We start from the raw sequence: 17,351 nt of genomic DNA on the forward strand, positions 1-17,351 counted from the left end.
TTCCAGGTACACAGGAACATTGGCAATTCCTTTCTTATATATATCTTTTGGAAATAAATTGAAGAATCTATTAAGGAAGCTCTGTACTCTCCTAATTAACCCTTATATTCATGATCTATTAAATAGAGTTCAGTTTTCAGTATAGCTCATGGAACATAAAGTCTTGCACAATGTGGCATAGTTGTGGAAATACCACTTCAGTCTCCAGGTCTGGTAGGCTATGTTTGCAAGAAAAAAAAAAACATCACACAATGAGGGCGTTCTGGAAATCTTTTTTTCCTCCACTTCAGTTGCAAGCACATACGTACAGACTGACCTGCTCTATTCTGTCCTAGTTCATGCTGTTGTCAGCTCTTATTGCATCACTTTATAAGAATTTGAGAGAGATGTGTAAGGGAATCATGTGAAATTGATGACATTTTTCACATACCTCATGTGAAAGGTCTGTCTGACCTATTGTGGTTACTGCTCCCACATCTGCTTTGCATGTAAAGCTGTGCAGATAATGGTGACTCTGAATGGACTAAAGATCCTCAGATGCCACTGTCTCAGGAGACAATCTTTGCCAAAACAGTTGGGCAACCATTTGAATTGCTTGGAAATTTTCTGATGAAATAGTCTTTTGCTGAAATTTATCAGCATGGTGAAACTGAAATGTTTTGCAGATACAGACCAACTTTTGCCAGGGTTCTGATGGAACCTAAGCAGAGCTGTTGCCTTTGATTTGATCACTTTTCTGGCAACCCACCTCCTTGGCAGGTTACTGTGATGCCCAGGCTTCTGGGATGTGTTTTTCATTCTGCTATTCATACAGCACCTGTAGGTAGGTTTTATTTATATGAAAACCTAGAGCAAGGGCTTCATTATGTTGTGAAGAACTTAAAAATCCCAGGTTTTATTTCTAATCAGAAGAAAAAGATTAAAATCATCATGCTAGCAGCTTCTGTCTGGCTAGTCCCTGTGTCATAGAGGCAGATCAGGCCAGGATCATTATTCTTTCCTTGTGCAAAAGTTCATGGACTCTTGCTGAATTGCTGATACAGGCAGTGGTTTGCCAAATGAAAACTGTAAGCAAATGTTATCTTTGCTTCGCTGGGTTTTATAGCATATGTTTTGTTATTGGTATGTTAGAGATGTCATCTTCCCTCTGTATCTGCTTGTTACCAAACGCATTCAGATTCTGATGTATCAAAAATCCTTGTGTGATATTAACATACAGCTGATGAAACAGGAAAAAATCCTTTGGAATTGCTTAACTTTTTGCAGTGATTTCTTCTAAGAGTAGTTGTTTTCTTTGTGGTAGTGGCTTTACCTTGTAGTGGCTTTAGATCCCCCAAATAAGTAAAGCATATGAGAAAAAGGCGATGATAACTGAAGACGGTCTTTCCCTACAGAATGTTGTTAAATATGTTTTAAGGTAACATTTTATATTTTTGTAAGAGCTATTTTAAAAGTTGCAACACCATTCCTGGGAAAGGAAAGCAGAGTTTTCTTACTCTAGAACATTATACAATTAAAGCAGTAATTAATTTTCTGTGGAAACATAGCATTTGTTGTCTAAGCAATGGTAGAAGTTCTCAGATTTTCTAGGTTGCTGAAGTATTTTTGAAGGTATTGCTGAATATTGTGAGTTTGATAAAGTTAGTGAGAAGATTTTTTTTAACTTTTTTTTTTCCCATGAACACATGTAGTGGAAAGATAGGAATCTGTTGCTGTGAATTTTTTGTGAAATACTAGCTGATGTATGACCATGTTCTGACAGAAGAAAAACTTAAGAATCTTTTGTCAGGCCTTTAAGGACTAATGGTACTTGTGCACATAGTGACAGTTTGAAGATACATTTCAATACCAGTTAAACAATGGTCCTTGAATTTAGTATACTTTTCTGACCACTGTCTGCCTACCCCACTCCCCAAAAAACCTTCAAGAAAGCAAATCACACCAGACGTGCAAGGACTGCTGCATACTGTGTGTTGTGTGCACAAGATGAATACTGCTGTTATTGTTTTTAAGATGTTAAAATTTTCATAGTGTAACAGGCCACGCTGGACACATGCCATGAGAAGGTCTACTTGTGTGCACCATTTGTTTTTATGTTCAAACTCAACTGTAAAGATACTCTGAATATAAATATTAAGTATAATTTTTATGTGTAAACCAAACAAGCCGAACAAAGCAATCAGATTTTGGAAACCGACTTTTTGTCTTACTCCAATCTTATTTTCAAAGGTAGAATTTATTTTATATCTTGTAATAAGATCCGCAATACTGATTAGAACTTACTAATGATGTTCTCCCATTAATATATATTAGTATATACTAATAGTATTAGTATGTATTGGTATATACTAATGGGAGATCTGTTACATTTTTTTTGTGACTCTTACCATTACTTGGGAGGGCATTAGTGACTAATGTTTATAGAGTTCTTTCAAATTTCTCGAAAGAAGGATGTGTGTATAAGCAGGTGGAAAGTGTGTTTTTTTTTTTTTTTTTTTTTTTTTTTTTGTATTTTAAAGTTTGCACAGGATGTCCTGCTCTACTAGCAATAAACATCTTGAGTTGTTGGGAGGCAACCTATGTCTTGAAGGCCTTAGAAGTGTAGTATAATAGAAAATGCTATTATAATCTGTCTCCTTAGTTGCTTGTAAATTGAGTATTCAAGGTGCACAGTGGCACAGGTACAATAAACACTAATTGCGTTCATGGGAGTTCTGAAAGCCTGCTGAGAAGTGACCTCTCAGGCTGTAAGGTTTCTACTGCATATTAAATTCTGTACTGTATTCTTGGCAAGTACTGACAACTGGAAGATGATGGACGAATGTGTTTTGATAGTTTCATTAGATTCTGAAATTTGTTCTGCATTAGGGCATTTAAGTCCTTGCAGCTGCCATAAATGTGGACTGGTATAAACTTAAACAAACTGGAAGAAAAGAGGAAATGAGAGAGGTAGATTGCTGGTGAGATGGTGCACTCTCAGGTTGGCGCGACCAGGAATGTAGGCAACATCCTTTGCAATTCTGCTGCTAAAAGAACAAGTTGTGTCAGACAAGAGTTACTGAGGCAGAAAGTGTGTAAACTGGGTAGTTTTATGAGGCCTTGATGCAGATCTTGTCTGCAGGCATGTGGGGAAGAAGGGATTGACTCTCATTCTTCTGAGCAAGAGTTCGAGATGTTACGATAAGCCACCGTGAGCTTGTTCAGCTTTGACTCCCTAAATTTCAGTGCTTTTTGTCCAGAGCTGTGAGTTGTTCTTTCACAAGCAAGCAGTGATTTTTCTGTTTGTCATATGAAGTAGGAGAGACTTGATATTAGGCTCCTTTATTCAATTGTAGCATTTGAAATGCAAGCGGCAGTGTTACCAAGCTTGCTCGAATGCTGCAACCCTTGTTCTACTGGGCAATGCTGGCTAGAGAGTGGAAGTGGCTTGAGTTTTCAGCTCAACCTGGTTTGTTCCATCACCTCAATTGGCAGCTCTCTCACTGTTAATCACATTGTACAACTGATCCGAAGTTTGTGGGAAAAGTTCACAGTTAGCTACAGTCAGGTAAATCTTGATGTGGTGTTGCTCAGAGTCAAAAGCCAGGCTGGGAGAGATGGACGCAGAGCAGTTATGAACATGGAGCAGTACTTTTAAAACAGAAGCAGTTTAGAATACCCCTAGGTCTGAAGCCTGCTTGAGCAGGTAGTGGTCCTGTGCTTCATTGGAAGCTGGGGCTGTCAGATCAGCATGCAAGAAACACATGCTCAAAAGGTTAGTGAAAGACTGTGCCCAGTCCCCAGACAGCTTCCTCTGGAAAACTCACATTGACTCTACTGGACTTTGGATCAGATCTTAATTGGCTGACTAGACAGCATTTGAAGGAGCATCCCTGGAGGTACATACAAAATGTGCATCTGCCCAGACAAGGCATAACTGCTTATGTCTAAAGCCTGTACTGCAAGGAGAGAAACAGTAACCATTTCCAGAACAGTCTGACTTCGGTGGAGACAGAAGATGAGTTTACTGCTCGCTGAGATGGTTCCATTTCTCAGGGTGTTAATGATACTCGGGAGGCATAGCAAATGGTGCTGAGGAAATAATGTTCATTTCCTTCTCTTTGCTCCTGTCCAGGAAACTTCTGTCTGAAGTCACCAAATCTAAAACTGGAAGAGTTTTCATATTCTGCATTTCTGAATTCTATCCCCTTTGAACTTACATTGTCATCCGTCCGCCTCCTTTGCCCCCCATTCAGTTTTTAAATCTGTTCTTGCTTCTCTATCTGGCCCTTTTCTATGTTTGTAGGATCTTATGTAGGTCTTGTGACCACGGAAATACGCAGAGAGCAGCAGCAGATGTGCCCATGTCCTCCCTTCTTCAAGACACTTGGTGTTAGCTTCCACATGCATTTAAAGGAGAGGCTGTTGTCAGTTTTTAGCTAGAATTGTTTTCACTAAAGGGAGTATTACTACCTGATGTAAACATGCCATGTCGTTTTCTTCTTACTTTTCATTTCTCTTCCTTATGTAATGTTGTTATCAGTTTTCTTCAACTGATGCTGTATTTACAGAAAGGGAAAAAACATGATTGCAACAACAACAACAACAAAAAAAAAAAAAAAAAAAAAAAAAAAGAATTGTATTTTAAGTCAAGTGTCCATGTTGTATCGGAAGTTCTCGACGGGACTGAGGAGCAAGGTCTATCAGAACCAAAAATCTGTTTTTGAAAAGATATTGGTGAAGAAGACAGTAAGAATTCAGGCAAACGAGATAGGAGTGGATCACTGTCTGAAACGTAACACTGGTGTGAATTCTGAAGTAATGACGTATTATGTATTGCTCACAGCCATTAACCTTTTTTTAATGTTAAGTATGTTTCTATTGCAGATACGTTATGTTCTACCACAGTTTGTGTGCCTGCTTTGTCTGACCACCTGTGGATACCGACAGCAAGTGGGTGACTTGTGATGTTCTCATTTAAAGGGTTTCATCACTCTTATGTTTCATACGGAGCTTTCTCAAGTGATAAAAGGTAATTAACAGTCAGGGGAGTCATCTGTAGTGAGAGTGCTCTGATTTTGAATCCTCGGAGGTGTATGTTTGAAATGGTATGGCTTCAGATAGTGGCCCTGGAGGTTTCCCTAGAAACCCACAAAACCAAAAAGACGTAAACCGAAAGGGAGGGGGGCATTATTTTCAAGAGGAGAGTTTAAATTTAGAAAAATTAGTGGACCCCATAAGTGAAATTGTCTGTGAGAAGAAAAACAGTGATATTCTGAATTGAGCTGTGAATGCTGCATTAATTACATTTTTCCTGGTTGAAGTTAAAAGAACTATATGAATTAGTACAGGCCAGTGTGGCAGCTAAAATAAATGTTCACCTAAATGTTTAGGTGCATTTGAAGGTACAGAGAGAAATAGAGAATTGCATATAAACACATTGCATTGTATTGTAGATAATGGTGATTGTTGTTTGAGTAACATAAGGAATAATTAATCTACTCCTTTAAAAATTCAGTTTTGTAATATTATCAAGATTAGAAATATAAATATTGGATCAATTTCATTGTTCCTCAGTTCCAGAATCAGATGTTTTATAGTTAGCAGCTTTGATCTCCCAATTAAGATGTTCATATACCGTGAAGATTTTGGTAAACATTTTTGCTATGTGTATAAATAGATGGACAGGCCATTTTTGACTTTCACTGAGTTCTAATTACATGTTGGACATAAATGTTCAGATAGATATGTGTGGACTTTGTGCAATACACAAATACCTCTGTGGGTACTATGAATAATGTAGCTACAAATGTCCCACTGTGGGTATATTAAATCTTCTTTGCTGCCACAGGAATGTTGAAATTCTTTACATAAACACAGAAGTTCTTCTTAAATTACAGTATGATAACAAATTTGTTTTGTGTTACTCCAGAAAGTGATACTTGGTTATGTTGTGCAAACAGGTAGATTAACGTATCCCAGTATTTTTACTCTCTAATTTCTGTCTGTGTGGAAATATTTAAAACATGGCCCTTGGTTCTGACAGTTGTGGAAGTTAATGCATTTTTTTTTTTTTTTTTGCAATGTTTAGTCTTCCTGCTGCACTAAAGCAGTGATCTGTGGATGGAACAAAGAAGGGAGAAAAGTGTGTCCAATTGGAGTCTTGTCTGTTAAGAAATAAAAGCGAAAGCAATTTTGTTAATGGTGAGCTCTTTCACACCACCTGTGAGTGGTGACCATCTGTTTCAATGAGAAGCTCTCTTGAATTTCTTAGAACCATTTTACTTAGACGTATAGGACAAAGGCCAAGAAAACATGTTTTCTATTTTTCAGTGAAGAAAATGATGTTTCAGGGATATTTTACTTTCACCTATTTCATGTGTGCTTTGACATAAAAGACAAAGTTTGAACTTAAAGATGATTAAATTGAAGTGGTGACAGAAATGGATTGCAGGTGAAAAATCTCAAAATACTATTGTCTCCTGGAAGCTTTGACATTAGTGCAAAAAAGAAAAGAGGAAAATAGGGTAGTCTGTTCCAGTATTTACTCTGAATTTTTTACTGCACGTTGTTGATACTTGATTTCCCGTTCTTAGATAGGATTCAAGAATGTTCCCTTGTGTGTGTGTGTGTGTGTGTGGGGGGGGGGGGGGGGGTTAAACATAAATATGTAATAACAAGGAATCGTGAGGTTTTTTGAATTGGCATATATGTTTATAAAGATACAAGCTTTATGAAGGAGAGCTAGACACAAGCATGTCTGAGTATTTTCAAATTGGTCACCTTTTCAGTTAGCCCTGCTAAGATTGGGGAGATGATAGCAATATTTACATTGAGTGTCAGAGAAAAGCAATACCAAATGACCAAGATAAAAGTATCTGCCATTTTAGGTGAAGGTTTGAATTCAGCAGATCATTAATATTAGAGTATTTCAGAAAAAAATCTTGGTAATTAGAGAAGGCTTGCAATAGAGATTAAAGGTGTGAAAGATTTATATAAGCGAATGCTAGAACACAAAGATTATTCTCTTCCATATTGCTGACAGAAGTAGTGAGCTATCTTATAAGCATGACAATGTTTCTAGTGAGGTCATGGTTATTTTCTTCAATGAAACATGAATTTCTGGAACTTCACTGAACACTTAGTTCTTACCTCTGTGCAATCTTTGCTACTTGAAAACTGAAGTATTTTCATTTTATGGTGCCTGACTCTGTGGCTGAGGCCTGGTGGATCAGGGCCCAAATAATGTATTTAATGACACTTGCACCTAGAAATTCAGATTTATATTTCTGTGATATACTGGATTTTTGTGTTGCTTCAATCTGGGAATTTAAATGATGTATTGTTCTGTTGATGATGGTGTTGGATTAGCGTTTGTTTTAATTACCGTTAAGATAGCGTAATTTTCTTCTCCTGTATATGTAATTGAATATATTTATCTAGCACATAGTTCATGAAGCTAATCCTTTTTTCCTTTATGATGTTAAGCCTTTTTTCTACTTAGCTATGATCCTTTCCCATAGAACAAGTCATCTTTAACCTACATAAATGTATAATCATACACTCATCCTTTCCTCAATAATTGTAGTTTTGAGAAAAAAAAATAAATCTCCAAACAGTTCTTTTATGATAAAGCAACATAGTTCAATATAAACAAAAGCTGTTGTAAATTGCACCTTAGGAATGCAACACCCATCTGGCAATAGACTTTTTTAAGTTAACAGTAACATTTTAAAAATCTACTCTTTGTAACTGGTGGCTTGTTTATACCTATTCCACATTTAAAAATATTAAGTTATGAATTTTAGGTGGTAGCTACTTGTTACACAGTTATCATAAAAGTAAGCCTTTATAAACTGACTTATATATAATTTTTCAGAATTAGGGCTATCTAGAAAATCAAAGTGAAGCTCAGTTCTAAGTAAACCTTCTAAACTTGTCTTTTGTCCTCAGCAGTAGGTATCAATGTTTTCCATGTGTCAGAAAGGTACCATCATTAGATAGGCGTATGACAAGCAAAACCAAATACAGTTGGTCAAGGAGTACTCTTTATGTTTCTTTTAGGGAAATGCTCTGAGAAGAACGAGAACAAACAATGGCCTGTCTTACAATGACAAATATGGAAGGCACAGCAACTTCTACCGTCCACCAGAATGGTGACATCCTTGGGAATACCAGTGCACCCAAGCAGACAGAACCATTGCTTCAAGTGTACCTTTATCATTCTCCTGGGAAGACAGGAGGAGACTATCTTCAATTTCCAGCTGGAGAATATATTGCAGAAGAGATTTGCACTGTTGCCTGTAAAGCCTGTGGTAAGTATATACACAATAATTTTCCTAATGAGAAACTGAAATTCAACTTGATGCAAGAGCATTTTTAATAATCCAGAGCTCATCAAAATGGTGGTGTTTTGATTGAAATGCTAATCCCTCTGATGTTTGAGAAGTAATCAATATCAGAAGTAATTAGCACAAGGCTGTGAAAGTCTTGCTGTTGGAAGGGTTGTGAAGCAGAGGTTATCAGGTTATCATCAGGTCACTGCCATCTTTTTTTTTTTTTTCCAAATAATTTGAAGGTATATTATCCTTTACCTAAAAGTTTTCTCTGAGCTGAGATATTGCTTGGATAGTTAAATCACAGTGGGAGCTGGAAATCTATTGAATTACATTCTGATGCAACCCTGCAAAAGAGGTCAATTCTGACAGTTAAGTATAATTTGCTATAAATGCTTGAATCACTTTTTAGATGAAAACTGTTCCATTAGTATAACATGGCTCCTTGTGATTTTTTCCTAATTGTTTATGAAATGAAGTAAGTACATGTAACAGCAATAAACTTGAAAAATAAATAAAAATTCTATATATAGTTAATACCTTTACCACGAACAGATGCTAAGACCTGTAGTAAGATAATTCAAACATGCATTTGGTACAGGCATTTATCTTTCATTACAAAAGTAGGTTAAATCTGTGAATTTGGGCAATTTGGGAAGAAGAAAATAAATCTCAAAAAAGTCCAGATATTAAAGCAATTCTTTGTCATCCACATATGCGCACACATACACATGCACACAGAGTCATCTTTTATGGGCTCTCAGTGGTATGAGGCTGGATTTGTCTTTTAGCTTCACAAGTGCTGTGTTGCAGGTGTAAGTGAATTTAAAAGAAAGGATCTTAATTTCAAATATTTCGTTTCCTGTGAGTCACAAGCTGCTGTCTCTGTACATTTTGTTGTCTCTTAGTGTCTTTGGTGGTTTTATCTTTTGATTGCTGTACTGTATTTAAGCATGTTTTTACTGTTTTTTTTTTTTTTTTTGGCAGGGGTCTGATTGTTTTTCCTGTGCTGTTGAATGTCTTGTACTGCCTGAGTTGTGTGCTGTGAGTGGGTGATTTGTTTGCATGTGGTAGTTTTCATAAAGCTTCTTCTGGATTTAAGCCCCACTGCTCCTTAGAATTGTTTAGACGTGATGGAGTCGGACTAAGATCTGAGGATCTGAGTCTGTAGTGTTGTTGTTCTTGTGATATCTTTATAAGCCCAAGAGATTTATGCAGATAGGCATGTTTTAGTGATTTTGGCAAAAGCACTGCCTGGGATTCATTTTGGGACAGCCATGATGAGGTAGTATGGCATTTAAAGATTTGCAAAGTTTTAGTTGCAGTGTGAGATTCTGCTGCTTTAATGACAGATAGACCTGAGAGTGTTCTGGAAATTGAAGCATCTTTTTGATGGTATCTTGGATCAGTATCTTCCAGGTATCTTTCAGTGTCTCCCCAGGCTGCTAAAGTATCTTTCCTCCACTAAAAGAGAAATAAATAAATAAATAAATAAATAAATAAATAAATAGTCTTCCTCACTTTGGAAAACATGCCCTCAGACTTCCCTATTGTCGTTGAGTTCTGCAGTAAGAATACATTGCTTAGCATTGATGACGTGTTTTTTGGGCTTCAGTTTTACCTCTGTTGCATGTCAGACCCTCAGGTACACCATCTAAAAGTGTGTAAAGCTGGTGCTGCATGTGTGTGCATGTAAAGGTTCTTCGCTTTCTGAGTGTTAGGATGGAATTGATTTTACATTAGGTAGGTAAATATTTTTGTGAAAATAAATACTGGTGTAGTGATGAGGCATTGCTGAGGGAGTGAACTGGAGAACAATTTTACTAGATACTTGTGAGAAAAAATGCTTCTTTAGCTTTGATCTTCATGTGCTAACTTGCCAGAATATTAAATCAATGGGGTCTTTTATCTGTCAAACTTAGTATCTTCAAAATACCATGGTCTTGAAGGAATATACTGCATCAACATCCATGACATTAGGTACCTTGCTTCCTGTGCTTCCTGTACTGTGATGGTGTGGTTTTGTTTTTTGTTGTTTGTTTTGTGTTTTTTATTTTTTTTATTTTTGTGTGTGTGTTTTTTTTGTTTTTGTCTTGGGAGAATAAAAAGACATCACAAATCTTTCTATCTTTCCTGATGAATGAGTTAATTAAAACTCTCACCTTCCAGAAAAGCTCCCAGCCTAGTCTGAATTCACTGGAATAGTAATTACCTTGGTAGTTTGACTAGCTGTTTCTACTGTTATTGCTCGTCTGCCCACTTTTTTTTCTTCGTTTTTCTCAGGTTTGAATTTGCCTTGCTTAATTTTCAGATGTTTGTTCTAGTTGTGTTTTTCTCAGCCTTTCCCTGTCACCAATATCTGTAGCATGAGATACTTACATTACCACCGTCAGATTACCTTTAGATCTTCTTTTTGCTAAAGTTTTTTGATAGATTTCCTTAACTTGAACGTATTAACTGTTTTCATTTTTGTCTGTCTTCCACACCATCTCCAATTTCCCAATAAAATGTTCAGACCAGGCCATATGCAATATTTTTCTCACTCATATCACAAACACAGAGACATAAAAACTAATTCCTGTTAATTCAGGAAGATTTCTCAGACCTCATCAATGTGTCTAAAAGCTTCTAGCATTTTGGGGTACTTGCTCCTGTTTTGTAGGAATGGTTCCTAGCTCCTAAATGTATCCTTTTGTACTTGACTCTTAAAAATTATCTTGTATGAGTAGTATTCCTTACTAAGCAGTTCTTAACTTTTTATCTATTGGTCCATTATTCTTCAACAGAGTTTGTAAACTGCATTGGTAATGCTTTTGTACTCATTTCTACAAATGAAAATGTTTTATCGTGTTGAGGCTTTATCCTTGTAGAGCTGAGGTCCAGAAAGTCTTCTGAAGAGTGGTTTCTGCCTGGCTGCTACTATGGCATTATTGCACAACCTGTTTCTCAGAGGAATTTGTAACTTCATTTCCTTCTGAGTTGCTGGAAAAGGATGGCTGTAGGTTTTTGTTCTCTTTCATAATAGTCATTAGTACTTAAATTACAACCTTCCACTTCTTATTATTTTCTCTTTTTTCTTGGAGCTTTTATGCTTGTGAGGCAAAACACATAGGTCTGCAAAGCACATGCACTCCAATAGTGCTTATGTTGACAAGACTTTTCTTTCAGGAATTTTCTGTGAATCAGTATACTTCATAAAAAAGAGAGTGGTTTAGGTAGGTAGTAGGAATGTTTGAAATACAATAAACTTGGTAAATGTTAATGAACTTTCTCCGTGATTTGAGCAATTGCTAAATCTCTTGATAGCTGAGCTGGTTACATCAAAGTATGGCTGTTACTTGTGACAAGCAAGATTGGATCTAGGCAAACACAGCAGTCAGAGGGACAGCCTCATTATGTACCTTTTACACAGTTCAAACAATTGAAGGTTTTCCAATCTATGCTAACTTGGCTTTAGATCTGTTGTATGTGGCATGTATTGGCTATATAAATATTAGTCTGCATCAATATTGTTCTATAGTTGCTTGCCAGTTTAAGCCATGCATGTAGAAGCTAAGTCTTTCCTCACTGTATTTGGAAAGAACTTCTAATTCGGAGAAAAAATATAATAAATAAGGTACTTCTCAGAGGTTGTTCGGATTTTTACATGAAAAAATGTCAGAATATGAAACTGAGAATTAAGTTTTCTAACCAGAAATGCAAGAATAATTAAGTGTCTTGAATTTAAGCGTGAATTGATTAGTCATTTTCAGGGATCATCGGTACCAGCATGTTTGTTGTCTGCCATGTTGAAGAGCTATAAATGTCACCCCAAAAACAAGCCTTAGACCTCAGCCTGAGAAAAAAAGTATTAGAGGAAGCAACTGACTGTGGAAATAAAATAAGACGGTGTTGTGGTTTAACCCTGCAGGCCGCTAAACACCACACAGCTGCTCGCTCACCCTCCCCAGGTGGGATGGGGAAGAGAATTGGAGATGTAAAAGTGTGAGAACTCCTGGGTTGAGATACAGAGAGTTGACTAGGCAAAACAAAAGCTGCACATGCAAGCAAAGCAAAACAATGAATTCATTTGGTACTTCCCATCAGCAGGCAGGTGTCCAACCACTGACAGGAAAGACAGGCTCATCATGTGTAAGACAGACACCTTCTGTCTCATGTAAGACAGACACTCTTGGGAAGACAGACACCATCACTCCCATCACCCGCCCCTTCTTCTTTCTTTATCCTGGCTTCAGCACAATGGTATAGACTAACCCTGTGGTCAGCAGGGGCCAGCTGTCCTGGCTGTGTCCCTTCCAGCTCCTGCTGCACCTCCAGCCTCCTCACAGGCCCGGCAGCATGAAAAGCAGGAAAGACTCTGTGTAAGCATTCTCTGTGACAACTAGAATATCGGTGTGTTATCACCACTACTTTCTTAAAAATCCAACACATAGTGTTGTGTGAGCCTTTATGAAAAAAATCAATTATGTCTCAGCCCAAACTGTGATAGACAGAGGAATTGTTCCAGAGGTTATAGCGTTGCTGTATTAGATTCATTTTCTAGATTCAGTATCCGAGACTTGTTTTCATAAGTCATGTTTTATACCCTTCCACTTTCTCCTTTCCTCCAAATCAATCTAAAATGAAATTACTTTTAATTTGTTTTAGTGTATTTGTATTCAGTTTATTAAAAAAAAAAAAGTCAACCATCAAGACCATACAAACACTAGTAGTAGTGCACCAGAAATGTTGTGAGACAGCATTAAGGCAAGCTCGATGTGACATTGTACAGAAGAATGGTTTAAAGAACAACTGTATTCTTCATTTATAGTTAGTTTCACTCAAAATGTAAGTTAAAAACCTATAAATCTGTTTTTAGAGATTAGAAGATGTAGTTGAAGCTATCACTGGACTGATGTTTTTGTGGTGCAGGTAGATCAGATGCAGACTGCTGGGACCATCTGAAGTGTTCAAATATGAATCACGGAAGTATTTATTTGTATATGGAAACAGGGATGCTTTGTATACTATATTGGTATAATTACTTAATTGAGATTTTCAATAAGATATTGCCAAGTTCCTTGTAAATGGATTTTAGTGTTTTTATCATCAGATAAAATAATTCCAAAAGTCTATGGACTGTACACTGTAATTAACCAGAATGATACTTTATGAGCAAGATCAGTATTTCATGGGAAAATAGTTTTCTTTTAAATTTTAAACTAACATTTTGTTGACTCATTCCATCAGCTGAATTGTATCAGTAAAAAAGATGCGTGTATTATGTGCATGTAATCCAAGTTGTGTGGTTACTGAATTAAAGTTAAAAAGTGAGGATATTTTATGTTACAGTAGGCAGGTGAGTTTGTAAATCACAGTTTAAATAGCTATATAGTTAAAACTATAAGCAAAGCATTGCTTTAATATTAGCCAAATACATCTTTGCTCCTAAAATCTTAATAAATTAATAGTGAAGTATGCAGAGCTAGGACCTTTGGAATGTAACTGTAATTTTTATATAGTGTACTGAAAAATGTTTTGGCAAAATCAGCCAAGGAACATAATTTTTTTTTTCCAGCTTACTGCATTTCTGCTGTATCTTGTTTCCCCAATGTATATGAACCCTCAGTTTCTGTAGGGCCTATCTCACTTTATCATTTTTCTGATAGGGCTTTTTTTCTGATTTATTTTTTTCCCTTCTGCTAGGATCATTAAACCCCAAAGATTTAACTTCTTAATGCATCTAAAATTCCAAGAGGGAACCAATTAGACAGTCATGACTGGGTTGCTGCGTTACGGACAGTTAGCAGTTACCAAAAGACTTTGAATAAAGTTATCATTGACCATATCTGCCCATTGGTTGTGTTTTTAGGTAGACTCTCCGGACACTTTTTTTTATTATAAATACAGTGCAGAAATTCAGTAGTTGAAACTCCAGATGATTCTTAGAATCACAGAATGGCTTGGGTTGGACGGGACCTTAAGAATCACCCAGTTCCAGCCCCTTGCCAGGGGCAGGGACACCTCCCACCAGAGCAGGTTGCCCAAATCCCCATCCATCCTGGCCTTGAACACCACCAGGGATGGGGCATCCACAGCTTCTCTGGGCAGCCTGTGCCACTGCCTCATCACCCTCATTCTTCTGTTTCTGGCAAGAAAGGGAAGGAGTTTGATTGATTAACCATTCAGAAAAGATTTTGTTGATGGGATAACAACACTGAACAGTATGTCAAAGTTTGATAAGTGTCCAGATTGTATGAAAAATTAGAGTAAGATTCTATATTTATGTTAGAAAAGCCAAGGAATTTTCCTTCTGACATATGTAAGTCTAAGTTTGAGATAGTTTACTTGACCGTTATGTGTGAGAGCAGACTAATGTTTGTATTGGGCTTTGAAAAGAGTGTTATTTTTTAATGATACTCTGCATGCAACTAATGTCGTGAGACATATACAGACAAAATCTTTATTAATATGCTTGACACTGTCAGAAGACACTTCTGGCTGTGGACTAAGTATGTTGTCCACATTGTATGGTGGTGTCATGGCTTTTTATGAGTTAAAGCTTTTTTTTTTTTTCTTCCCATTGCAGGGAGAAATTCCCAAATGAGATCATGCTGTGTGGGTGAAAGAGTACCTTATGCCAACAAAGGAGATGTATAACTAATATGTATTTCACTACTCCTTTGGCTGTTCCAATGTAAATGCAGTAGCATGACTAAAGTGGATATGAAAGTCTAAAAGCACAAAGAGGAAATGAAGGAGCTCTGTGTAAATCATTGTGTGGTGTTTTTTTTTTGTTCTGTTTTGTTTTGGCTTGGCTTGGCTTGAGGCAGATGTTTAAGGAATAAAACTGTGTTACTGCCTTTCACGGTGCTACTTGACAAACCGTATAGAGAGAGGAGGCATTTTTATTTAGCCTTATGTACTAAATAAAATGCTTTGCCAAGAGACAATCCTGTTTTTGCCTTTGCAGCAGTCCAGAAAATCTGTTTTAATAGCCCTTGCTGGAGATGCCAAACAGGGAACAATTTGGCTTTATTATGTCTACTGAGTCATTGTTGCATCTCCTAACTATTAATTGTTTGATTTGTTAACATGATTAGTGCAGTGCAGAAATCCAGGGGAGGTTTTTAGTACCTCTGGTGAATGACCTTTTCTGATTTTACTTGTATTGAAAAAATATTTCTCAGAAACGTTCACTATTGTTTACTTGTCTAGGCTTCATCAAAAGTGTGTTGACACCCCACCTCCCTCCAACCCCTTTTGGTTTTCATTGTAGAGAAAACACTGAAATGCTGCAGTTATTAGGTGCTTGAAAAGTCCCTGCAATTAATACTGCTGGTAAAATTTAAATGAAAAGGGAGTTTCTGACCACTCTGCTTTCATCATCATCGTATGGACAATTTTCAAGACCTTAATAAGGGGATTTTCTCTATATGTATAACAATTGTACTTCTTCAAGCGTGGCAATATTTTGGCATTGACGCATAATTCTTAAAGAGGAAAACAAGAGCGGTGGGTGGGAGGGGATTAAGACAATTAACACCTTTTCTTGAAAAACGTGTGAACTGTGTGTCATTAGGCAGGGGTAGTGAAAGCTGCTGGTTACCATCTGGAATTATAGATGCTGAAGTATAATGAATGGTTGAGTGCACAATTTAGTTTTCCTACATAGGAGGGAATTGAAGAGTGTTTTTTTGTTATTTTGTTAATGTCAACATTTCTGCTTTGTAGAAGGAGTTCCAAAGTCCTGTTCTTTGCTTAGGAAAACAGTTTATTTTGAGAATGGTAGTGATGTGATCATGGATTGAAATGCATGATTGAAATAGTAGGGGGCGATGCATTTACGTGTGTGTTTTGTTGCTTTTTTTTAGTTATTTATTTTTGTCCGTAGTTTATTTGATGAAATACAGCATCTTAACATTTGAATTTTAAAAAGTGTTTTTTTTTTTTTTTTTCTTGTTCATTGTGCTTATATGGGATTTTAATAGTTTGATAGTCTATTATTTCACTTGCATTTTAATATATTAGTGAGACTAAGTAAATATTCATCGCTTTCTTGAGTGGTATTTAGTATTTGGCTAGAATCCTGAAATAGGTTGGTGATTCACATGCATTGTACCGTAATTGTTCTGCGATTATTTGGGGTGCAGGCACCACACAGCCTCAGAACTGCTAACGCAGTTACTGTTGCTTTAGAGGCAGTTGATGTGTCATGTAATCTGGTTAATCCCATTTCATGTGTTGAGTGAGGACCACATTTTGTTGCATAGGATAGGTGTATTCTTAGCTCCACAAAATAAAGTTAGTTTGGTATTTCTCAAATCTCAGATGGATCTAATATTTCTTACTGCACTAAATTTGTAGCATCCTGATTTAGAGCCAGCCTTTCAATTACTAATCTGTTCGAGGTTATTCCTGCGGGGTTTTTGTTTAGTTTTGGTTTCTCTTTGATTACTTTACAAAATTCTTTCAATTTCTTTACTTTCCTGTAAGTCTATGACTCCTTTTCTCTGAAAGTCATGTGTCAGGACCTGCGGTTCTGGCGTGTTTTGGTGAGCTGTAGTTTAAACGAGTGTTGGATGATTAGCCTGTAGACTTCCAACAGTTTACTCTTGACAGCTGCACAATAGGGGTCTTGTTCTAAACCCTGTTGCTGGCTCCCTGCAGAGACATACCCCATTTTGTAACAAGTTTAAACATGCTGTTCTTTAGGAGTGAATTACTTTTTGTTGTACAAGTTTAGGTTGTTTTGTATGTGGGGTAGATTAGTTGTCTTAACAGGTGCTTTAGACGTGAGGAAAGAAATATAGGTCTGCCTCCTGTAATAGTTACGTACACTTAGACGTTTTTATGAATAGAAATACATAAAGGATTTTTTTTCTCTTGTTTTTCTGTGTTAATTTCTGTGATTTTATTCTAAGCCTTCAGGAGAGCGTTGTAAGTACTTAGCGTTTCACCAGAATTCTTTTGTCTCTTAACATCATTTTAATTTATTCTTGTCATTATCCATTCCTTCTTTTAAATATTTTGAATTCTTCTCACAAAGTATATAGT

General features: G+C 36.7%; 1 protein-coding gene across 8 annotated transcripts in view; it reads left to right on the forward strand.

Annotated features, from left to right (window-relative positions):
- The window catches only part of JAK2 (Janus kinase 2), a 92,392-nt gene that overhangs the window by 36,239 nt on the left and 38,802 nt on the right, over nucleotides 1-17,351 (forward strand). For 6 of the 8 annotated variants that reach the window (XM_084305493.1, XM_084305499.1, XM_084305498.1 and 3 more), the window contains exons 2-3: nucleotides 4,867-5,011; nucleotides 8,044-8,294. In XM_084305493.1, coding sequence (XP_084161619.1) covers nucleotides 8,075-8,294 — 220 coding nt within the window. In that variant the 5' untranslated portion in view covers nucleotides 4,867-5,011; nucleotides 8,044-8,074. Of the gene's footprint in view, nucleotides 1-4,866; nucleotides 5,012-6,070; nucleotides 6,184-8,043; nucleotides 8,295-9,968; nucleotides 10,059-17,351 lie in introns of those variants that run through there. The other 2 variants (XM_084305494.1, XM_084305500.1) reach the window with 2 other exon arrangements.

Source organism: Netta rufina, assembly GCF_964035555.1.
Source record: "Netta rufina genome assembly, chromosome: Z".
Lineage (NCBI taxonomy): Eukaryota > Metazoa > Chordata > Aves > Anseriformes > Anatidae > Netta > Netta rufina.